This window comes from Oncorhynchus gorbuscha, linkage group LG07 (genome assembly GCF_021184085.1).
Source record: "Oncorhynchus gorbuscha isolate QuinsamMale2020 ecotype Even-year linkage group LG07, OgorEven_v1.0, whole genome shotgun sequence".
Taxonomy (NCBI): Eukaryota; Metazoa; Chordata; class Actinopteri; order Salmoniformes; family Salmonidae; genus Oncorhynchus; species Oncorhynchus gorbuscha.
In genome coordinates this window covers 49320743-49345623 of record NC_060179.1, presented here as the reverse complement: position 1 = coordinate 49345623, position 24881 = coordinate 49320743, and the positions used below count along the sequence as shown (strand labels likewise).

At 41.9% G+C, this 24881-nt stretch overlaps 1 protein-coding gene across 2 annotated transcripts in view; it reads left to right on the top strand.

Annotated features, from left to right (window-relative positions):
- LOC124039240 (rab11 family-interacting protein 3-like) overlaps positions 1-24519 on the top strand; it is a 68044-nt gene extending 43525 nt beyond the window's left edge. For both annotated transcript variants that reach the window (XM_046355151.1, XM_046355150.1), the window contains 7 exons: positions 2236-2271; positions 2486-2576; positions 2913-3157; positions 15100-15181; positions 15691-15828; positions 21858-22154; positions 24015-24519. In XM_046355151.1, coding sequence (XP_046211107.1) covers positions 2236-2271; positions 2486-2576; positions 2913-3157; positions 15100-15181; positions 15691-15828; positions 21858-22154; positions 24015-24131 — 1006 coding nt within the window. In that variant the 3' untranslated portion in view covers positions 24132-24519. The remainder of the gene's footprint in view (positions 1-2235; positions 2272-2485; positions 2577-2912; positions 3158-15099; positions 15182-15690; positions 15829-21857; positions 22155-24014) is intronic.
- Positions 24520-24881: the final 362 nt, after the last annotated feature.

Below are 24881 nucleotides of genomic sequence, written 5' to 3'. Positions count from 1 at the left end.
GGTAACTCGTGTATCTAAAGTTTAGTAAATGATGTTAGGTAAAAGGGCTTTATAAATGAACACATAGCAATGTATCAAGCTAAGTGACATCAAAGAGGGCCAACCAACTTTCTGGTTGCAGTGGATGCAGTGATGAGAAGAAAAATGTTTGCCCGATTTACAGCGCAGTGTGCTATGATAAACTGCATCTAACGGCTGAAGTGTCAGCTGCGTTCATATAGATGATGTCACCATAGTCTTGGACCAATACGAACATCAACTGAATGATCTGCTTTCTACTATTTAGCGAGAGGTAGGACCTTTTTCTATAGAAAAATGCCATTTTTACTCTCAGCTTCTTAACTAACTCCGCAATATGCTTTTTAAACGACAGCTTTTCATCGCTCCAGATGCCCAGTTATTTGTAAGCAGGGACACGATCAATATGGACACCATCCAAAATACATATGCTTAAATCATCAGACTTATTTTTATGCGCTCTAGAGAACAGTATATACTTAGTTTTATCAGCATTCAGTACACATTTCAGGTCAATAAAGTTTTTGTTTTTCTAATACAATGAAGGCAGTCTGTGGTTCAGATAGAGCATGGTCAACCGTGGGGGCAATAGCACACACAACAGTATAATCGGCATACAAGTGCAGGTTACAATTTTTTACAGACAACTCGATATTTTTAATCCAAACAGTAAAAAGTACAGGACCATGAATCGACCTCTGAGGTACACCTTTCGTAATATCCAGAAAACCTGATTTAACACCATCAGTAGATATACATTTTTTGTACTTTATTAGGATCCCCATTAGCTGTTGCAAAAGTATCAGCTAATGGGGATCTATCTGTTAAGTCATTTTTGAACCAGTTACATGCATCCTTGTCTAGGCCAATTTGAAGAAAGCCTTTGAATTAGCAGTGAGTGATCAACAGTATCAAAAACCTTTGACATTTGTATTTATTATGGATCCCCAGTAGCTGATGCCAAGGCAGCAGCTACTCTTCCTGGGGTCCGACAAAATTAAGGCAGTTATACAATTTTAAAAACATTACAATACATTCATTACAGAGTTCACAACACACTAAATGTGTGCACTCAGGCCCATACTCCACTACCACATATCTACAACACAAAATCCATGTGTACGTGTGTGTATAGTGCTGCCCTCTTCATGTCAATGAAGAGCACAATGCACAATGTTGCCTTTTATCCGTACATTTAACCACATTTATAACTAGGGTGGCAGCAGAGATAGTGCTATATGATCGGGTTTAAAACCCAACTGATGTACATTTAGAATATATTTCAAAGATAAGAAAGATCTTAGATCTCTGCTGATCTTAGAATCAAGGATTCTAATATTTTAGCTAGGCAAGAAAGTTTAGAAATAGGCCAATAATTATTTAGGTCACAAGGGTCACCACCTTTGTGAAGATGGAGTACATGGGCCTCCTTCCAAACCTTGGGGACAGTACCAGATATAATCGTCAGGTTAGAAATATGGGTTAATGAATCGGCAATCAGGGGATCAGAGAACTGCAGTAAAAATGGATCAAGCATATCAGATCCAGCAGATTTTTTTTTTTACATCAATCTTAAGCAGACATAAAGCAAATCACAGATAGTCAATTATTGAAATGAAAACAAAGATTCTCTAGAAGTTGACGGGTTAACCGTCGAGTCAGCTAAAGGCTGGCAGAGGGAAGAGCAGTCGATTGACTGAGCAGGGTCAACTACACCACCGTTTCTCTCAAATAAAAAGCCTGCCGAGATAAAAATTAGGATGGGCTTATGTGATTGCTCTCATGTTCCATTTCAAGTATTCCATTGCAACCATACAAATATACTTAATCATTTTGTGCCTGTTCAATGAGTGCTGATTCATTAGGCACATAACATAAGAAAATGGACTGTAACAGGGAGGGACTAGGCCTGCCTCACACGTGTCCAATAAGAAACACACATGTTCGTTTCCTGTTGCAACACATTTTAAAACAACTTCTGTTGAGTGCCCTAATGACCCTAATGACCCTGGTTGCGTGTGTGAGTACTCAGATGTGCATATGAACATGTACCATACTTTAGGAGCCTATCCTCTCAGTATAACAACCTCTCTGCTTTTTGGAGCGAGGGATGAGGGGGTGGGGAGTAGGATAGAGGGACACTAGGAGATGGACAGTGTCTCTTTCCTCTTATACTTTCTCTCTTCCTGACTGGTTTCCTGTCTGGTTTCCATTCAGCTCCAGCAAGAGGCTGTCCAGCAAGAAAGTAGCACGGTAGGTCAAAATGTATTCGTTGAATTAATTCTGTAGAATATTATTTTAAATTGAATGTGAAAATATGTTCTATTTTTGGAATAAACATAACAAGCTATCTTGACTTATCTTGAAATTGTAGCTAAGTCTGGTGTGGATTAGCAAAAGCTGTCAGGGACAGAACAGGGCTTTCTTTATGAAAACCATTTATCATATTTCCTTTCCGGTGTTCCAGACACCTCCGGAACAGCTCCATGACGCTGGACAGCATGGGCGAACTGTCCCGGGACACACTGGATCTGGCCGACACCGACATCACTGAGAAGGTCAGAGTTCAACATCACAACACGGCATCATAACATTATACAGCATCATACAGAGTTTATCAACAGTATCAAACAGCAGTATACAGCACTGAATATTAATGTAAAGAAAGAGTTCAGCATCAAACAGCACAATGGCACCATATTATACAGCACTGAACATCAAAGAAAATATCATTTAGTTCTCAATAACATCACTTAAATGGTACAAAAAACATGTCAGTTCCACACACTGTTGTACCACATGACACCTTGCAAAGACTCGGAAGATTAGCGCCCCCCCCTCTATTAAACAAACAGCACTGCTCTGTTCTAACCCTCACCCCGTCCCTCTCCCAGGTGCTCCTACTGGAGCGTCGTGCAGCAGAGCTGGAGAAGGACTCGGAGGCCAGCGGGGAGCAGCACACACGGCTCCGCCAGGAGAACCTGCAGCTGGTGCACCGGGCTAATGCCCTAGAGGAGCAGCTCAAGGAGCAGGAGCTCCACACTGAGGACCACTTCCACCAGGAGACCCGCCGCCACAAAGACGCCCTCTCCAAGCTGGAGCGGGAGATGAGCCTGGAGCTGGAGAACCTGCAAGCTAGGTCAGTGGTATGGGGTGAGTGTGTGCATGTGTGAGAACTACAATAAGTTGACTTATAGAAGCTAATAGGGCAGGTCTGTTTGTATGTCTGTAAATGTATTGGGGACCTGGGGCAGGTGTTTATATGTATATCTGCACTGTGTATGTGAGTATGGAGAAATTGGAATGAATTTGATGGATGACCCATAGGCCAGGTGCATGGCAAGCAACTCAATTTTTATATTTATTTATTTTTATTTTATTTCACCTTTATTTAACCAGGTAGGCAAGTTGAGAACAAGTTCTCATTTACAATTGCGACCTGGCCAAGATAAAGCAAAGCAGTTTGACACATACAACGACACAGAGTTGGATGGAGTAAAACATGAAGTAAAACAAACATACAGTCAATAACACAGTAGAAACTAAAAGGCTATATACAATGTGAGCAAATGAGGTGAGATAAGGGAGGTAAAGGCAAAAAAAGGCCATGGTGGCAAAGTAAATACAATATAGCAAGTAAAGCACTGGAATGGTAGATTTGCAGTGGAAGAATGTGCAAAGTAGAAATAAAAATAATGGGTTGCAAAGGAGCAAAATAAATAAATAAAATAAATACAGTAGGGAAAGAGGTAGTTGTTTGGGCTAAATTATAGGTGGGCTATGTACAGGTGCAGTAATCTGAGCTGCTCTGACAGCTGGTGCTTAAAGCTAGTGAGGGAGATAAGTGTTTCCAGTTTCAGAGATTTTTGTAGTTCGTTCCAGTCATTGGCAGCAGAGAACTGGAAGGAGAGAAGGCCAAAGAAAGAATTGGTTTTGGGGGTGACCAGAGAGATATACATGCTGGAACGTGTGCTACAGGTGGGTGATGCTATGGTGACCAGCGAGCTGAGATAAGGGGGGACTTTACCTAGCAGGGTCTTGTAGATGACATGGAGCCAGTGGGTTTGGCGACGAGTATGAAGCGATATACAAATATAGCGAGGGTGGCCAGCACTTGTGCCTGTTGCATAGGCCTTTAAAGGCTGTGATTGTGAACAGTGCAATTGACTGTGTTTGTCAATTGCACTGTGGGACATCACTGCCTCCTACTGGTCTAGAGTACCACTGACCCTTGCAAATCCTTTGAGTTCAAAGCAGTAATCTTTTAGTAGAGTAGTCACATCAGTGTCACAGCAGCTTAGTTTTGTTGTGCTGTGTCTGCTCAGCTGTGAATGTCAGTGTGTGGAACAGAATAGGAATTATTTGAATTTGTTGAATGAATAATTTTAATAGATTGATCCAAACACATTAAAATCAAACTGTATTTGTCACATGCACCGAATACAACAGGTGTAGTAGACTTTACCGTGAAATGCTTACTTATGAGCCCTTAACCAACAATGCAGTTCAATAAATAGAGTTAAGAAAATATTTACTAAATAAACTAAAGTAAAAAATAAAAAAGTAACACAATAAATGACAATAATAAAGGCTATAAACAGGGGGTACCGGTACCGAGTCAATATGCGGGGGTACAGGTTAGTCTAGGTAATTTGTACATGTAGGTAAGGGTAAAGTGACAGCGAGTAGCAGCAGTGTAAAAACAAAAGGGGGGATCAATATAAATAGTCCGGGTGGCCAGTCTTATGGTTGGGGGTAGAAGCTGTTAGGAGCCTTTTGGACCTAGACTTGGCGCTTCGGTACCGCTTTCCGTGCGGTAGCATAGAGAACAGTCTATGACTTGGGTGACTGGAGTCTTTGACAAGTTTTTGGGCCTTCCTCTGACACTGCCTAGAATGGCAGGAAGCTTGTCCTGGATGCCAGGAAGCTTGGCCCCAGTGATATACTGGTCCATACGCACTACCCTCTTTAGCGCCTTGCAGTCGGATGCCAAGCAGGAACCACACCAGGCGATGATATAACCAGTCAGGATGCTCTCGATGGTGCAGCTGTAAAACTTTTTTAGGATCTGGGGACCCATGCCAAAACTATCTCCTGAGGGGGAAAAGGTGTTGTCGTGCCCTCTTCATGACTGTCTTGGTGTGTTTGGACCATAGTTTGTTGGTGATGTGGACATCAAGAAACTTGAAACTCTCGACCTGCTCCAGGTTGTACAACACTGCCAGGTCTCTCACCTCCTCCCTATAGGCTGTCTCATCATTATCGGTGATCAGGCCACACAGCCCTGATTGAACAGGGAGTACAGGAGGGGAATAAGAACGCATCCCTGAGGTGCGCCCGTGTTGACGATCAGCGTGGTAGGTGTGTTGTTGCCTACCCTTTCCACATGGGGGAGGCTCGTCAGGAAGTCCAGGATCCAGTTGCAGAGAAAGGTGTTTAGTTCTAGGGTCCTTAGCTTAGTGATGAGCTTTGAGGGCACTATGGTGTTGAATGCTGAGCTGTAGTCAATGAATAGCATTCTCACATAGGTGTTCCTTTTGTCCAGGTGGGAAAGGGCAGTGTGGACTGCGATTGAGATTGTGTCATCTGTGGATCTGTTGGGGTGGTATGCGAATGGAAGTGGGTCTAGGGTTTCTGGAATGTTGGTTTTGTGAGCCATGACCAGCTGTTTTAAGCACTTCATGGCTAACAACGTGAGTGCCCCGGGGCAGAAGTCATTTAAAGCAGGTTACCCTCACTTTATTGGGCACAGGGACTATGGTGGTCTGCTTGAAACATGTAGGTATTACAGACTCGGGCAGGGAGAGGTTGAAAATGTCAGTGAAGACACTTGCCAGTTGGTCCGCACATGCTCTGAGTACGCGTCCTGGTAAGCCATCTTGCCCCGCGGCCTTGTGAATGTTGACCTGTTTAAAGGTCTTGCTCACATCGGCTACGGAGAGCGTGATCACACAGTCATCCGGAACAGCTGGTGCTCTCATGCATATTTCAGTGTTGTTTGCCTCAAAGCGATTATAAAAGGCATTTAGCTCGTCTGGTAGGCTCGTAACACTGGGCAGCTCGTGGCTGGGTTTCCCTTTGTAGTCCGTAATAGTTTGCAAGCCCTGCCACATCCGACGAGCATCAGAGCCGGTGTAGTAGGACTCATTCTTAGTCCTGTATTGACACTTTGCCTGTTTGATGGTTTGTCGGAGGGCATAGCGGGATTTCTTGTTAGTGTCCGGATTAGTGTCCTGCTCCTTGAAAGCGGCAGCTCTAGCCTTTATCTCGGTGCGGATGTTGCCTGTAATCCATGGCTTCTGGTTGGGATATGTACAGTACCAGTAAAAAGTTTGGACACCTGCTCATTCAAGGGTTTTTCTTTATTTTGGCTATTTTCTACATTGTAGAATAGTAGTGAATACATCAAAACTATGAAATTACACATATGGAATCATGTAGTAACCCATTTTTTTCAATTTAAAATAAATATATTTTAGATTCTTCAAAGTAGACACCCTTTGCCTTGATGACAGCTTTGGCATTCTCTCAACCAGCTTCATAAGAAATGCTTTTCAAACAGTCTTGAAGGAGTTCCCACATATGAGGAGCACTTGTTGTCTGCTTTTCCTTCACTCTGCGGTCCAACTCATCCCAAACCATCTCAATTTGGTTGAGGTCCGGGGATTGTTGAGGGCCAGGTCATCAGATGCTGCCCTCCATCACTCTCCTTCTTGGTCAAATAGCCCTTACACAGCCTGAAGGTGTGTTGGGTCATTGTCCTGTTGAAAAACAAATGATAGTCCCACTAAGCGCAAACCAGATGGGATGGCGTATCGCTTGAGAATGCTGTGGTAACCATGCTGGTTAAGTGTTCCTTGAATTCTAAATAAATCACTGACAGTGTCACCAGCAAAGCACCCCACACAATCACACCTCCTCCTCCATGCTTCACGGTGGGAACCACACATGCAGAGATCATCCGCTCAACTACTCTGCAACTCACAAAGACACAGCCGTTGGAACCAAAAATCTCCAATTTGGACTCATCAGACCAAAGGACAGAATTTTACTGGTCTAATGTCCATTGCTCGTGTTTCTTGGCCCAAGCAAGTCTCTTCTTCTCATTGGTGTCCTGTAGTAGTGGTTTCTTTGCAGGAATTCGACCATGAAGGCCTGATTTCACGCAGTCTCCACTAGACAGTTGATGTTGAGATGTGTCTGCTACTCTGTGAAGCATTTATTTGGCCTGCAATTTCTGGCTACTCTAATGTGTGATATGTGTTATCATTTGGGTAAATAGGGCCATTATTTTGTCCCATAATGTTAAATAAAGTTGCATAGGAAAGCCATCGATTCCTGGTGCTTTCCTTTACGTGAATGTTTTAATATGGTATTTTATTTAGAAAAATATAAAAAATATAGATGTAGAAATATACAATAAATATAGAAATATACAATGTGAGCAAATGAGGTGAGATAAGGGAGGTAAAGGCAAAAAGAAAGGCCATGGTGGCGAAGTAAATACAATATAGCAAGTAAAACACTGGAATGGTAGATTTGCAGTAGAAGAATGTGCAAAGTAGAAATAGAAATAATGGGGTGCAAAGGAGCAAAATAAATACAGTAGGATGCTTTGTTGCGAAATAGGAAGCCAATTTTAGATTTAACTTTGGATTGGAGATGTTTGATGTGAGTCTGGAAGGAGAGTTTACAGTCTAACCAGGCACCTAGGTATTTGTAGTTGTCCACATATTCTGAGTTAGAACCTTCCAGAGTAGTGATGCTGGACGGGCGGGCAGGTGCAGGCAGGGATCGGTTGAAGAGCATGCATTTAGTTTTATTTGTATTTAAGAGCAGTTGGAGGCCACGGAAGGAGGGTTGTATGGCATTGAAGTTCGTCTGGAGGGTTGTTAACACAGTGTCCAAAGAAGGGCCAGAAGTATACAGAATGGTGTCGTCTGCGTTGAGGTAGATCAGAGACTCATCAGCAGCAAGAGCAACATCATTGATGTATACAGAGAAGAGTCAGTTCAAGAATTGAACCCTGTGGCACCCCCATAGAGACTGCCAGAGGTCCGGTCAACAGGCCCTCCGATTTGACACACTGAACTCTATCAGAGAAGTAGTTGGTGAACCAGGCGAGGCAAATCATTTGAGAAACCAAATGAAACCAGGCTATCGAGTCTGCCGATGAGGATGTGGTGATTGACAGAGTCCAAAGCCTTGGCCAGATCAATGAATACGGCTGCACAGTATTGTTTCTTATCGATGGCAGTTAAGATATTGTTTAGGACCTTGAGCGTGGCTGAGGTGCACCCATGACCAGCTCTGAAACCAGATTGCATAGTGGAGCAAGTATGGTTTAATTCGAAATGGTCGGTATTCTGTTTGTTGACTTGTCTTTCGAAGACCTTAGAAATGCAGGGTAGGATAGATATAGGTCTGTAGCAGTTAGGGTCAAGAGTGTCCCCCCCTTTGAAGAGGGGGATGACTGCAGCTGCTTTCCAATCTTTGGGAATCCCAGACGACACAAAAGAGAGGTTGAACAGGCTAATAATAGGGGTTGCAACAATTTCGGCAGATAATTTTAGAAAGGGTCCAGATTGTCTAGCCCGGCTGGTTTGTAGGAGTCCAGATTTTGCAGCTCTTTCAGAACATCATCTGACTGGATTTGGGAGAAGGAGAAAAGGGGAAGGCTTGGGCGAGTTTCTGTGTGGGGTGCAGTGCTTTTGACCGGGGTAGAGGTAGCCAGGTGGAAAGCATGGCCAGCCGTAGAAAAATGCTTATTGAAATTCTCAATTATAGTGGATTTATCGGTGGTGACAGAGGTTTCCTATCCGCAGTGCAGTGGGCAGCTGGGAGGAGGTGTTCTTATTCTCCATGAACTTTACAGTGTTCCAGAACTTTTTTGAGTTTGTGTTGCAGGAAGCAAATATTTGCTTGAAAAAGCTAGCCTTGGCTTTTCTAACTGCCTGTGTATATTGGTTTCTAGCTTCCCTGAAAAGTTGCATATCACGGGCGCTGTTCGACGCTAATGCAGAACGCCATAGGATGTTTTTGTGTTGGTTAAGGGCAGTCAGGTCTGGAGAGAATCAAGGGCTATATCGGTTCCTGGCTCTAAATTTCTTGAATGGGGCATGTTTATTTAAGATGGTTTGGAAGGCATGTTTAAAAAAAATAACCAGGCATCCTCTACTGACGGGATGAGATCAATATCCTTCCAGGATACCCCGGCCAGGTCTATTAGAAAGGCCTGCTCGCTGAAGTGTTCCAGGGAGCGTTTGACAGTGATGAGTGGAGGTCGTTTGACTGCTGACCCATTACAGATGCAGGCAATGAGGCAGTGATTGCTGAGATCTTGTTTGAAAACTGCAGAGGTGTATTTAGAGGGCAAGTTGGTTAGAATGATATCTATGAGGGTGCCTGTGTTTACGGCTTTGGGGTGGTACCTGGTAGGTTCATTGATAATTTGTGTGAGATTGAGGGCATCAATCTTAGATTGTAGGATGGCTGGGGTGTTAAGCATGTTCCAGTTTAGGTCGCCTAGCAGCACGAACTCTGAAGATAGATGGGGGGCAATCAGTTCACATATGGTGTCCAGAGCACAGCTGGGGGAAGAAGGTGGTCTATAGCAGGCAGCAACGGTGAGCGACTTGTTTTTAGAGAGGTGGATTTATAAAAGTATAAGTTCAAATTGTTTGGGTACAGACCTGGATAGTAGCACAGAACTCTGCAGGATATCGCTGCAGTAGATTGCAACACCGCCCCCTTTGGCAGTTCTGTCTGAAAATGTTGTAGATGAAGATTTCAGAATTTTTGGTGGTCTTCCTAAGCCAAGATTCAGACACGGCTAGAACACCCGGGTTGGCAGAGTGTGCTAAAGCAGTGAATAAAACAAATTTAGGGAGGAGGCTTCTAATGTTAACATGCATGAAACCAACTATAGTTTTGGCAAGTCGGTTAGGACATCTACTTTGCGTGTGACACAAGTAATTGTTTGTTTATAGACAGATTATTTCACTTAAAATTCACTGTATCACAATTCCAGTTGGTCAAAAGTTTACAGACACTAAGTTGACTGTGCCTTTAAACAGCTTGGAAATTTCCAGAAAATGATGTCATGGCTTTAGAAGCTTCTGATAGGCTAATTGCCTATATGTAGTAGTTTGACCCGCCCTTGTTTTGTGTGGAATTGTCTTTTGTTACGTGTGTACATATTAGGTTGTGGTGTATTTTATTTTCTATACTGGACACCCTGTGGTTTTGGGTTGTCTGGTATAGTGTCCTGCGCCCTGTATTGTATTGGGCTTATCAGTTTGGTGTGCATTAGTAAAGCACTTTACTCCGTTACTCTCTCTCTGCGTCTGATTCCTGCACACCCACCTAGTCCCGCGTGACACAACGACTACTTAGAACAAAAGGGGGAAAAAGTAAGTGCACACTTCCAACAACTAAACAAGTTCAAGGCGAGTAGTCATTTGAAAGAGTAAGAACATTTCAGCGAGACAACTCAAAGCGAAATCCATTAACGCCAAGATAATGGAATTTATTGCCCTTGACAATCAACCGTTCTCTGTCGTGGATGATTTTGACTTTCGCCTGCTGGTCGAGCACCTCAAGCCCCGGTACACACTACCAAGTAAGTGCTATTTTTTCAGATGTTGCACTACCGGAGTTACACAGTATTGTTGAAATGCACATCCATGAGCTTCTTGCTATGGGCGTCACTACTATTACCTTCACGACTGACATTTGGAGTCTGACAGCACAGTGGGTCGACAAGGATTTTGTACTGAAGAAAGCCGTATTGCATGCTCAATAATGTGCTGGTTCTCATTCCGCTGCCATTTCAATGGCATTTGATAACATGTTTAAAACTTGGAAACATGAACACACTCCTAGCTCCATTCGATCAACTGACTCCAGAAATAAGCTCATCAACTGCGTCTGCAGCAGATGTGATACCCTCTGTCATGGCATTGAAACGCCTGCTCAACAAAACTGCCGACAGACCGTGGGGTTAAAACTTGCAAAAGTACTCTACTAGAGGCTGTGAACAAGCGATTCGGTGGCATTCTCTCTGAGCCTCTTTACTGTGTCGCGACCATGCTCAATGTTAGGTACAAGGACCGCTACTTCGATGCAGACAAAAACCAGGGTTTACGTGAAATGTTACAGACACAGCTGGACAAGATGGACACTGTGCGTACCAACGAAGAGGACCCACGACAGAAGAGGCCACGGACAGACAGAGCTGAAACGTTACTGCTTGACATGTATAATAAAATCCTGTTCTAGAATGAAACGACTGAATAAATTAACAACAAAACAGCACTGCAAGGAACTGAAAGAAATATACAGTGCCTTGCGAAAGTATTCGGCCCCCTTGAACTTTGCGACCTTTTGCCACATTTCAGGCTTCAAACAAAGATATAAAACTATTTTTTTTGTGAAGAATCAACAACAAGTGGGACACAATCATGAAGTGGAACGACATTTATTGGATATTTCAAACTTTTTTAACAAATCAAAAACTGAAAAATTGTGGGCGTGCAAAATTATTCAGCCCCTTTACTTTCAGTGCAGCAAACTCTCTCCAGAAGTTCAGTGAGGATCTCTGAATGATCCAATGTTGACCTAAATGACTAATGATGATAAATACAATCCACCTGTGTGTAATCAAGTCTCCGTATAAATGCACCTGCACTGTGATAGTCTCAGAGGTCCGTTAAAAGCGCAGAGAGCATCATGAAGAACAAGGAACACACCAGGCAGGTCTTAGATACTGTTGTGAAGAAGTTTAAAGCTGGATTTGGATACAAAAAGATTTCCCAAGCTTTAAACATCCCAAGGAGCACTGTGCAAGTGATAATATTGACATGGAAGGAGTATCAGACCACTGCAAATCTACCAAGACCTGGCCGTCCCTCTAAACTTTCAGCTCATACACGGAGAAGACTGATCAGAGATGCAGCCAAGAGGCCCATGATCACTCTGGATGAACTGCAGAGATCTACAGCTGAGGTGGGAGACTCTGTCCATAGGACAACAATCAGTCGTATATTGCACAAATCTGGCCTTTATGGAAGAGTGGCAAGAAGAAAGCCATTTCTTAAAGATATCCATAAAAAGTGTTGTTTAAAGTTTGCCACAAGCCACCTGGGAGACACACCAAACATGTGTAAGAAGGTGCTCTGGTCAGATGAAACCAAAATTGAACTTTTTGGCAACAATGCAAAACGTTATGTTTGGCGTAAAAGCAACACAGCTCATCACCCTGAACACACCATCCCCACTGTCAAACATGGTGATGGCAGCATCATGGTTTGGGCCTGCTTTTCTTCAGCGGGGACAGGGAAGATGGTTAAAATTGATGGGAAGATGGATGGAGCCAAATACAGGACCATTTTGGAAGAGAACCTGATGGAGTCTGCAAAAGACCTGAGACTGGGACAGAGATTTTGTCTTCCAACAAGACAATGATCCAAAACAAAAAGCAAAATCTATAATGGAATGGTTCAAAAATAAACATATCCAGGTGTTAGAATGGCCAAGTCAAAGTCCAGACCTGAATCCAATCGAGAATCTGTGGAAAGAACTAAAAACTGCTGTTCACAAATGCTCTCCATCCAACCTCACTGAGCTCGAGCTGTTTTGCAAGGAGGAATGGGAAAAAATGTCAGTCTCTCGATGTGCAAAACTGATAGAGACATACCCCAAGTGACTTACAGCTGTAATCGCAGCAAAAGGTGGCGCTACAAAGTATTAACTTAAGGGGGCTGAATAATTTTGCACGCCCAATTTTTCCGTTTTTGATTTGTTAAAAAAGTTTGAAATATCTAATAAATGTCGTTCCACTTCATGATTGTGTCCCACTTGTTGTTGATTCTTCACAAAAAAGTACTGTTTTATATCTTTATGTTTGAAGCCTGAAATGTGGCAAAAGGTCGCAAAGTTCAAGGGGGCCGAATACTTTCGCAAGGCACTGTATATGGATAATGCTTTACTGGTAATGGAAACATGTAAATGCCAACAAAATAACTTTTTGGTCAGTGTGTGTGTGTGTTTAAACTATTTAACTGTACTAGAAAGCTTAAAAGGTCGCAAAAAATGTAAATATCGGTTATCGGTATCGGGTTTTTTGGCAAGGTAAAAATCAGATATCGGTAGCGGCCAAAAATTTAATATCGATGCATCCCTAGTATATATAGCTCGGAATAAAGCAACATTTAGTTAACAATGTGATGAGTTAAAGTTAGTGCAAAAAGGGTCAATGCAGATAGTTAAGTAGGTAACCAAATAGCTACCCGGACTAACTTTAGCTTGGGGGTAGAAGCTGTTCATGGTCCTGTTGGTTCCAGATTTGGTGCATCAGACTTGCCATGTGGTAGCAGAGAGAACAGTCTATGACTTGGGAGACTGAAAATTTGCAGGGTCTTCCTCAAACACCGCCTGGTATAGAGGTCCTGGATGGCAGGTAGGTCGGCCCCTGTGATGTACTGGGCCGTAAACACTACCCTCTGTAGCACCTTATGGTCAGATGCAAAGCAGTTGCCATACCAAGCGGTGATGCAGCCAGTCAAGATGCTCTCAATTAGCAACAGTTGGACTTACCCTACAGCCTTCTTAGACTTAAAACCCTGAAGCAACTATCAACAGACAGAAAATAATCACTAAAAATAGAAATCCCCCCCAAATACACATTTAAACTATATCTTAACCACCATCGATAAGAACCAATACTGTGCAGCCAAATTCATTGACCCGGCCAAGGCTTTTGACTCTGTCAATCACCACATCCTCATCGGCAGACTCGATAGCCTTGGTTTCTCAAATGATTGCCTCGCCTGGTTCACCAACTACTTCTCTGATAGAGTTCAGTGTGTCAAATCGGAGGTCCTGTTGTCCGGGCCTTTGGCAGTCTCTATGGGGGTGCCACAGGGTTCAATTCTTGGGCCGACTCTCTTCTCTGTATACATCAATGATGTCGCTCTTGCTGCTGATGAGTCTCTGATCCACCTCTACGCAGACGACACCATTCTGTATACTTCTGGCCCTTCTTTGGACACTGTGTTAACAACCCTCCAAACGAGCTTCAATGCCATAGAACTCTCCTTCCGTGGCCACTGAAACTAGAAACACTTATCTCCCTCACTAGCTTTAAGCACCAGCTGTCAGAGCAGCTCACAGATGACTGCACCTGTACATAGCCCAAACAACTACCTCTCCCCCTACTGTATTTGTTTAATTTGCTCCTTTGCACCCCATTATTTATATTTCTACTTTGCACATTCTTCCACTGCAAATCTACCATTCCAGTGTTTTACTTGCTATATTGTATTTACTTTGCCACCATGGCCTTTTCTTTTGCCTTTACCTCCCATATCTCAACTCATTTGCGCATGTTGTATATAGACTTATTTTTCTACTGTATTATTTATTGACTGTATGTTTGTTTTACTCCATGTGTGTTATTGTATGTGTCGAACTGCTTTGCTTCGTCTTGGCCAGGTCGCAATTGTAAATGAGAACTTGTTCTCAACCTGCCTATCTGGTGAAATAAAAAAATGTAATAGTTTGTCAACAAGAAATGTGTGGAGTGGTTGAAAAATGAGTGTATGTAAACTAACACCTAAGTGTATGTAAACTTCCGACTTCAACTGTATGCACGTCATCTTTGACATTGGTTTTGCACATCGGATGCCGATGTAGCCTTTTTTAGCTATTATCGTCCGATTCCGATATTCTTACCGATATATCATGCATCCCTAATGTGTACATATCTACCTCAATTACCCTGTACCCCTGCACATAAACTCGGTACTCGTACCCCTTGTACATAGCCATATTATTGTTACTCATTGTGTATCTGTCATTACTTTTATTATTACATGTTTTACTTTTCTATTATTTCACTATTTTCTTTCTCTGCATTGTTGGGAAGTACCCATAAGTAAGCATTTCCCTGTTAGTCCACACCTGTTTTTTACTAAGCATTTGACGAATACAATATGATTTGATTTCGAATAGGGGTTGTCAATGTGTACTGCGGCTATATCATTGGTGTATGTTTTCAAACTGTGCTGTTCTCTATCGTAGGCTGCAGCAGCTGGATGAGGAGAACAGTGAGCTGAGGTCCTGTGTACCCTGTTACCGTGCCAACATTGAGAGACTAGAGGAGGTAAGAGCACTGTCTTTTCTCCCGTCCCTCCCTTTCCTCTCCTTTCACCTCCATATCAAGCCAAATCTGCAGTTTTCTTATCTTCCCCCATCTCTTTTCCCACCAATCCTTTGTCTATTTACCTCTTCTCTCCTTTATGACCCCCATTTCTCCAGTTTCTATCTCTTCCCCTCATCTCTTTCTCTTCCCTCCCATACCTTGTGTATTTACAGCAAGCTCCAAAAGTATTGTGACACACTTATTTAGGGGGGGGGGGTCTCTGTACTTCAGCACCTTAGATTTTTAATTCTACAATGACTGAGGTTAAAGTGCAAACGGACAGCTTTCCTTTTAGGGTGTTTTCATCCATATCAGGTGAACCGTTTAGAAATTACAGCACTTTTTGTATATAGTTCCCCCATTTTAGGGGACCAAAAGTATGAACAACCAACAAATTGTCACTGTCCCAATACTTTTGGAACTCACTGTATCTCTCCTCTCATCCCTCCTTCCTCTTGTTTGCCCATTAGGAGAAGAGTAAGCTAGAGGATGAGTTGGCGGATGTGACTGAGAGGCTGAACGAGGAGCTGGAAACCCGCAGGAAGACGTCCGACAAGCTGACCCACGAACGCCACCAAAACCAGAAGGAGAAGGAGCACACGCAGGAGGTGAGAGGTTATGGGGCGGCAGGGTAGCCTAGTGGTTAGAGCGTTGGACTAGTAACCGGAAGATTGCAAGTTCAAATCCCCGAGCTGACAAGGTACAAATCTGTCTTTCTGCCCCTGAACAGGCAGTTAACCCACTGTTCCTAGGCCGTCATTGAAAATAAGAATTTGTTCTTAACTGACTTGCCTAGTTAACAACACGGTCATCTCAGATTTTCAAAATATGCTTTTGAACCATAGCTAAACAAGCATTTGTGTAAGACTATTAATAGCTAGCATAGCATTAAGCCTAGCATTCAGCATGCAACATTTTCACAAAAACAAGAAAAGCATTCAAATAAAATAATTTATCTTTGAAGAACTTCAGATGTTTTCAATGAGGAGACTCTCAGTTAGATAGCAAATGTTCAGTTTTTCCAAAAAGATTATTTGTGTAGGACAAATCGCTTCTTTTTGTTCATCATGTTTGGGTAAGAAAACCCCCCGAAAATTAAGTCATTACAATGCGAACTTTTTTCCAAATGAACTCCATAATATCGACAGAAACATGGCAAACGTTGTTTAGAATCAATCCTCAAGGTGTTTTTTACATTTCTATCGATGATAAATCATTCGTGGCAGTTGACTTTCTCCTCTGAAGAAAATGGAAACGCGCATGGAGCTGGAGATTACGCAATAATTTCGACGGAGGACACCGGGCGGACACCTGGTAAATGTAGTCTCTTATGGTCAATCTTCCAATGATATGCCTACAAATACGTCACAATACTGCAGACACCTTGGGGAAACGATAGAAAGGGCAGGCTAATTCGTGGCGCTTTCACAGCCATATAAGGAGACAATGGAAAACAGAGCCTCAAAAATCCTGCTCATTTCCTGTTTGAGGTTGCATCTTGGTTTCGCCTGTAAGATCAGTTCTGGGGCACCCAAACGTCAGTGTTTTCTTTCCAAAGCTGGCAATTATATGCATAGTCGAGCATCTTTTTGTGACAAAATATTGTGCTTAAAACGGGCACGTTTTTTTTATCCAATAATGAAATAGCGCCCCCCTAGCTTCAACTGGTTAATAGCACACAAATGATCGAAATAGCAGCCTACTTTGAAACTGACAAACTGAGAATCAGAGATCAATAAAAATGACCTTGTCTTGAATCCGTCAATAGCCTTGGCCTAGGTGTATGGAGACACTTATTATAGGATACAATAAGCATTTCGCTACACTCGCATTAACATCTGCTAACCATGTGTATGTGACAAATAAAATTTGATTTATTTATGAGGAGGAATTATAGTCCTAAAAATGCTTTCCAATTTCACTGACTCACCCAAAGATGGGCAGCTCACTCACTGGTGATGGCCGATGCATTTGTGCGAAAAGACTATCTCTCTGTATTTGGAAGTTGATTAAATATTTTGGTGGCCTACAGCATAGTCTAAATAAATGATTAAGTGCAACACTTGAGAGATGAGTGTTCAGGCTCATGTCTATCGGAGCATAGAGGGAGAGAGATCATAGAAAGTGAATCTCATTCTAGTTATGTGAGATACTGGCGCACTTCTCACACAGCCACGGTCACGTTGGTCTCAAACATATACTATGCCCACATGCTCTAGTATAGCTGTGGGGCTTACAGGTCTGAAATTCTTATAGCCTAATTTTCAATGCTACCCTACCAAGCAAAAGAGCAATAACTGCTCATAGAGTGAAACTGAGAAAAATGACTTAAGTTTTTTCATTGTCCAGCCAATCAATTGTGACCGACCGCCTTGATTCGGTCTTATGTAGCAAAATTAGAAATTGTGTTTTTTTACAATGGATAAAAGCATAGACACAGAGATACAAAATGGTATATCATACACTGCATTTGAGGAACAATGGGTAAGTAATTCTGCTTTGAAATTCGAAATTCACTTTTGAGAAAATGGCCTTTGAATGTTTTGGTTCTTACTGGAGAGCTCTTCTTTGTCTACACCCATTCAACATCATTCACACCCTGTTAAGCTTTAGCCGCCACCCAAACGCTGACCATGACCCCCCCCATTTTCTCCATAGCACAACACAATGGAGGCAGGATATTTGTCCACATGATAAAGCATGTATTTAATGTATAAAAATGTAAACCATTGTTTTTGAACAAATGCACAGTTACTGCTCTTTTGCTTGGTAGGGCAGAATGTAAAGCATAATATTTAGGCGTCACTGCAGAACACCCGCCATATGCATATGCACACATACCCAGCTGTGGGGCTTGCAAGACTCGAATTTCATATACTTTAAGACATCAATGTAGCAGTAGTACAAACATATCACAATCAATTTGATATCAGAATATACTTCAAATAAAATAAATAAATGAAAGCTACAGCAGAACACATATATTATAATAAATAGGACTCCTGCCTATGTGATAATATGAAGCGCATATTCAGATTAACTTCACAGTAAACAGAACAAGTTTGTAAAGGAAAAAGATGTTCCTACCTTAGTTTTCCAAAACCTTCCACAACAACCATTTCCTTGTGCGTATTCTCCTCCCTATTTCTTGTTTTGCTCCTGGTGTCTGTGACACATTTGTGTCCTTCAGCAATCCATGACCTCATATAGGGGACTGGGTACAATTTGGTCAAGGGTGGGCCAACAAGGTTCAGAAAGAGTAGCCCTGATATGGTGGAGGTATGCAGAGAGGCGCTGGGTCTTCCACCATTCAGTTTGACGCATTGGAAAGAGTTCTCCTGAATCCCTCTCTGGCTGAGTTGTGAGTGTCGTGTCGGCCTGGCTGCTCTGCCATTGCCCTGAACACCCTCGCTTCCCTGGTGACTGCCCTGTGTGCAGTAATAATTGTGCAGTCTCTCTTTTGGAGCTTGAGTGACAATTCCGATAGTTCTGGAAGTGCATCACATATAAGGCCTAGATTGTTAACAAATGCATGCGAGGATATGCCCATGGCCAGGCCACTACAGCTCTGACGTGTCACACCGTCGTGGGAAGCATCCTCAGCTGCTGTGGTGAAATGCTTGTGAAGAGCCGGGTAATTGTTCCACACAGACTCTCCAGTTCTAAAACTGGATGCCACCCATATTGTGTCCAAGATCCTGCCGATTTTGCACAGCTGAATGTCTAAACTCTCTGTGCACTCCCTCAGCTCCATTAATTTTTTTGTTGGATATGCTATAAAGCAGATGTAGCTTGTCCTTTAGTATTTTTAAATGATTGATAGATCCCATCAATTTTACCGCATCGCCTACTGCAAGCTCAAGCCGGTGTGCCGAGCATTGCCAAACAGTTAAATTCGAGAAGAGGGCCTGGAGCCTTGTTGCTACTCCACTCTTGTATCCCAGCATGACAGACGCACCATCACACGTAATTCTAATGAGGGTTTTGGAGAGAAAGTCCTCGGTAAACTTTATACCCTCTAATGCAGATTACAGACAATTCCCTCAGCAGAAAAATCCTCCAGTTCCACAATATCAACAAAAATGTTTGCTGGTATGTCCATATCTGCCAGCTGAAGTCTGATATATACAATGAAGAGTATTTATTACTCTTTGGGACACACGGTTAAAAATGAACAATACTTCACAACTTGAATAACAAAATAAGCTTGCGTCACACAACATCAATAACAATCCCCAACGTTTGGAACAATGAAGGCACTATTTTATTCAAACTAGTAGCCTCATCGAGCTGATTTTGGGAGAGCGCTGTACTATTCTTTCAAATCGTTTTTGCTTTATTTCGGATGAAATATGTTGCTGTATGTTGGAGCAAGCAACATTGGAATGGAGAATTCTCCCCATCTCAAGTTCATTTAACTCCTGACAGTCAATTTCTTGCTCAAAACTGTGAGCGGGTCTGTGATGTTTAGCCTCCTTATAAGCTGTTCAAAAGACTAGCGCAGTAGTGTTTATTTTTTTTATTTTGAGCTTTAACTACAACCTGTGTTAATGTGTTTTCTTTAGACTTGTCTACAATGTGTGTTGCAGCTAAATGGGCCTTGGTTTGGGCACATAGGCGCCGGAACAGACTAGGTCAAATCTGGACAGGATGCGGCTCTAATTAAGCACTGGTTACGCTAACGTTAGCTAGCTACTGTAGCAAACCAAACAAATATTTAAAATGGCCATCGCTGAATGCCTCTTTATATAACACGAACTTCCAACAATGATTTTAATCAGAACAGGACATCCATTTCGCTACTGTTTTGTTGTAGTTCTCCAGTCAAAGATTTAAAGCTGCAATATGTAACTTTTTGGGAGACCCGACCAAATTCATATAGAAATGTGAGTTATAGATCTGTCATTCTCATTAAAAACAAGTCTAAGAAGTGATAGATCTGTTATGTCTGTTATTTGTATGCTTCCCGTTCTTAAGTTTAGTTTTTAGGTTTTGTATACCTGCTTCAAATACAATGTTTTTGGTTATGGAAAATATATTTGACAGCAGTTTAGGTTGCACAATGATTCTGTACACTATTTGCTTGTTTTGTCACAAACTGAAATTAGGAAAACTATAAAAAAAATTGCAACGAAGAAAACGGTGGCGCGATTTCTGCATAGTGCATCTTTAAGCAAATTATCACAATTCTAGTAGAAGCAACTTGTGGCTAGTTCACGTTGAAGAACATGGATAAGTTGTTCCTAGGCTAGATCTAATAGCTGTATTACATTAACTCAGATGTTAGCCGTATACTACGTACGTGGTATGAGGAGTTAGCGAGGCAACTTTGGTCAACCAGTTCAACTTGGGATAACCGGGAACCATGAAAGTGTCTCACCTTTTAGACAGGTACATTTCAATGGCAACGAATCCTTCAGAACTAACCTGCTCCCGGGCAGGCTAACTCCATTTATTCTGAATGAAGTGTCTGAACTGCGAGATGCGAACCTGATTCCCTCCCTCTTGTAAAAAATTGCGTCATCATCCCCTTCATTTGAGGAAGACGGCTGATAATGTTTCTTTGTGTGTTAAAAAATAATAATGTTAAAATACCTATCGCATTTTACATTTAGTAATGTCAGAATACATTTTAAACTTCACGCACAGTAAAACTTGTATATGACTTCATATAATTATTTTATCGATAGGAATGTGAAAAAAGGTGCTTGTGCATTGATAAGCACACCAAAGACGGCATGAACGATAAGTAATCAAATAAAGACGGCACTTCAACAAGCCTATTTCACACCATAGCCTGCTGAATTTGTAAGATAACTTTTCTTTCATTTTGATTTCGGGAACAAATTAAAATGTGGCATAGACCCACTCATTGATTGATGTTTCAGCATTGTCTCAATGCAGGCAGTTACAAGCCTGCTAGAGTTAGCAGCAGGCGGACAAGCAATATCTACCGACGTAGTACGGATTAAGCCTGAGCTTGAATGTGAAGCTAACTGAAACTGGCTAGCTTTAGAAAACCCTGAGTAGATCTAGCTTCAGTCATAGTATACTCCTCTGGCCGATCTGTTGTTATTGTCATCTGTGGAATTCATAATATTGTTGGACAGGTTGAAATTCTCTTTGTATCCAGAGAGCCAGTTCAATTTTTTTCCTATAGTTAACCCTCCAATCAGCAATTGGGTGAACACTCATTTAGAATGCCTGAATCTTTAACAGAATTTGTGCTCGTGCATGCAAAATGTTAAACATCAAGAACATTGATAACAGAGAATAGGCCTTCTTAAATAAACATTTGGAGCATTTTGTTTCTGATAGAGATTATTTTGTGTTTCCATCGCTTACAGTCAAAGCATAGTATGCCTGTAACTCAATGCACTGCTTTTGAAAATCTTTCTTTATGGACATATTTGAGTAAATTCCAAAAATTTGATTCATCGCGATTAACTATAGAAAATCACGTGATTAATCACATTTATTTAAATCGTTTGAGTGCCCTAGTAAAAAAGGATACCTACAATTATTGTTTTTTTCCAACCAACCCCTCCAACGGTTGGTGACTAGTTGCTCTTGCAGAATAGACTGTTGCAGTATCTCTCTCTAACAGCAGTCTCTCTGTCTCCCCTCCCTCAACCAGCTGATTGAGGACCTGCGGAAGCAGCTGGAGCACCTACAGCTGTACAAGCTGGAGGCAGAGGCCAGGAGGGGGCTCTCTCCCAGTGCCGGGCTGCAAGAGTACCAGAGCCGCACCCGCGAGGCCGAGCTAGAACAGGAGATCCGACGCCTCAAGCAAGACAACCGCAGTCTGAAGGAGCAGAACGACGAGCTAAACGGCCAGATCATCAACCTGAGCATCCAGGGAGCCAAGAACCTGGTAACGGCCTCCTTCTCAGAGTCACTGGCGGCTGAGATTAACTCTGTGTCCCGGGGAGAGGTGAGTCACAATATAGATAGTAGACAGCAGATACACATATACAGTGCCTTCAAAAACTATTCACACCCCTTGACTTTTTCAAAATGTTATTGTCTTATAGCCTGAATTTAAAATTGATAACATTTCTATTTTTTTGGTCACTGGCTTGCACACAATGGAATATGTTTTTCAAAAATGTTCTAAATTTATTGAAAATGACAAGCTGAAATGTCTCGAGCCAATAAGTATTCAACTCCTTTGTTATGGCAAGCCTAAATTTGCTCAGGACTAAACAACTGCTTAACAAGTCACATAATAAGTTGCATGGACTCACTCTGTAGTAGTGTACTCCACACATACAATTATCTGTTAGGTCCCTAAATCAAGCAGTGAATTTTAAACACAGATTCAACCACAAAGACCACGGAGGTTTTCCGTGACTCACAAAGAAAAGCACCTTTTGGTAGATGAAAAAAAAAAAGCAGACATTGAATAGCCGTTTGAGCTTAGGGAAGTTATTAATTACACTTTGGATGGTGTATCAATACAAACAGTCACTACAAAGATACAGGCATCCTTCATAACTCAGTTGCTGGACGGGAAGGAAACACCATGAGGCCAATGGTGACTTTAAAACAGTTAGAGTTCAATGGCTGTGATAGGAGAACACTGAGGATGGATCAACAACATTGTAGTTACTCCACAATACTAAGCTAATTGACAGAGTGGGAAGAAGGAAGCCTGTACAGAATACAAATATTCCAAAACATGCATCCAGTTTGCAACGAGGCACTAAAGTAATAGTGCAAATAATGTGGCAAAGCAGTTCACAAGACATTACTGACTATCACTCTCCATATTTTCAAGCATAGTGGTGACTGCGTCATCTTATGGGTTTGCTTGTAATCGTTAAGGACTGGGGAGTTTTTCAGGATAAAAAAAATTAACTTAATGGAGCTAAGCAGAGGCAAAATCCTAGAGGAAAACCTGTTTCTGTGCACTTTCCAGCTGTCTGGAGATTAATCCACCTTTCTGCCAGACAATAACCTAAAACACAGGGCTAAATGTACACTGGAGTTGCTTACCAATAAAGCTGTGAATGCTCCTGAGTGGCCGAGTTACAGTTTTGACTTAAATCTGCTAGCAATGATAAATAACTCACAGTTGTATTGACTGAGAGTTGAATACCTATCTAATCAAGATATATTAGTGTTTTATTTTTCTTAAATTATAACATTTGTAAAAAATGTTTCTTCCACTTTGACATTAGAGCATTTTGTGTAGATCGTTGACACCAAATGACAATTAAATCCATTTTAATCCTACTTTGTAACTAAACAAAATGTGGAAAAAGGCAGGCGGTGTGAATACTTTCTGAAGGCACTAGTTATACAGAGAAGGCTTTGCATTTATTTAATTTTTTTAACCTTTATTTAACTAGGCAAGTCAGTTACGAACAATTTCTTATTTTCAATGACAGCCTAGGAGCCTTGGGTTAACTGCCTTGTTCATGGGCAGAAAGACAGATTTTTACCGCGTCAGCTCGGGGATTTGATCTTGCAACCTTTTGGTTAATAGTCCAATGTTCTAACCACTAGGCTACCTGCCACATTGATATATAGGACATAAATATACTGTATTTTTATGTCAATTTTATCTCAGTAAGACTAATTTGGGTGAAGAAAGGTGAAATAAAATGCATTTCTTGCAACTTTGATGCATCCCCCATAAAAATTCTGAATCTTAAATGCAGATAGTTGAAATCTGTATTGCATATCTTGTTGTGTCCTATTTTTTAACTTCTTAAATAATTGTTCAATGCAAATGAAAAGTTCATATAAGTTACTATCCTTCTAAACATTTTATCTGTTGTGTTTGCAGTTGATGGAAGCTATCCGCAAGCAGGAGGACGTCAACTTCCGTCTACAGGACTACATCGACCGCATCATTGTTGCCATCATGGAGTCCAACCCCTCCATGCTGGAGGTCAAGTACTAGAGATGGCCATTTTGGAACAGGGTAGCCTGGCGGTCTCTCCGCCTCACTGGACTGCCATACTGGGAGAGACTGGCTAAACACTTAAAGACTGACTGCTGGGAATGACCACAAATATACAGTACCAGTCACAAGTTTGGACACACCTACTCATTCAAGGGTTTTTCAAAACTATGAAATCACACAAATGGAATCATGTTGTATGTAAAAAAAGAAGTGTTAAGCAAATCTAAATATATTTTTGATTTTAGATTCGGCCTTGATGACTGCTGTGCACACACTTGGCATTCTCTCAACTACCTTCATGAGCAATGCTTTTCCAACAGTGTTGAAGGAGTACCCGCATATGCTGAGCACTTGTTGGCTGTTTTTCCTTCACTCTGCGGTCCAACTCATCCCAAACCATCTCAATTGGTTTGAGGTTGGGTGATTGAGGCCAGGTCATCTGATGCAGCACTCCATCAGTCTTCTTTCTCAAATAGCCCTTACACAGCCTGGGGGTGTGTTGGGTTATTGTCCTGTTGAAAAACAAATGATAGACCCACTAAGCGCAAACCTGAAGGGATGGCGTATCGCTGGAGAATGCTGTGATACCCATGCTGGTTAAGTGTGCCTAAAATTCTAAATAAATCACTGACTGTCTCCAGCAAAGCACATTCACACCTCCTCCATGCTTCACGGTGGAAACCACACATCTGGAGATCATCCGTTCACCTACTCTGCATCTCACAAAGACACAGCGGTTGGAACCAA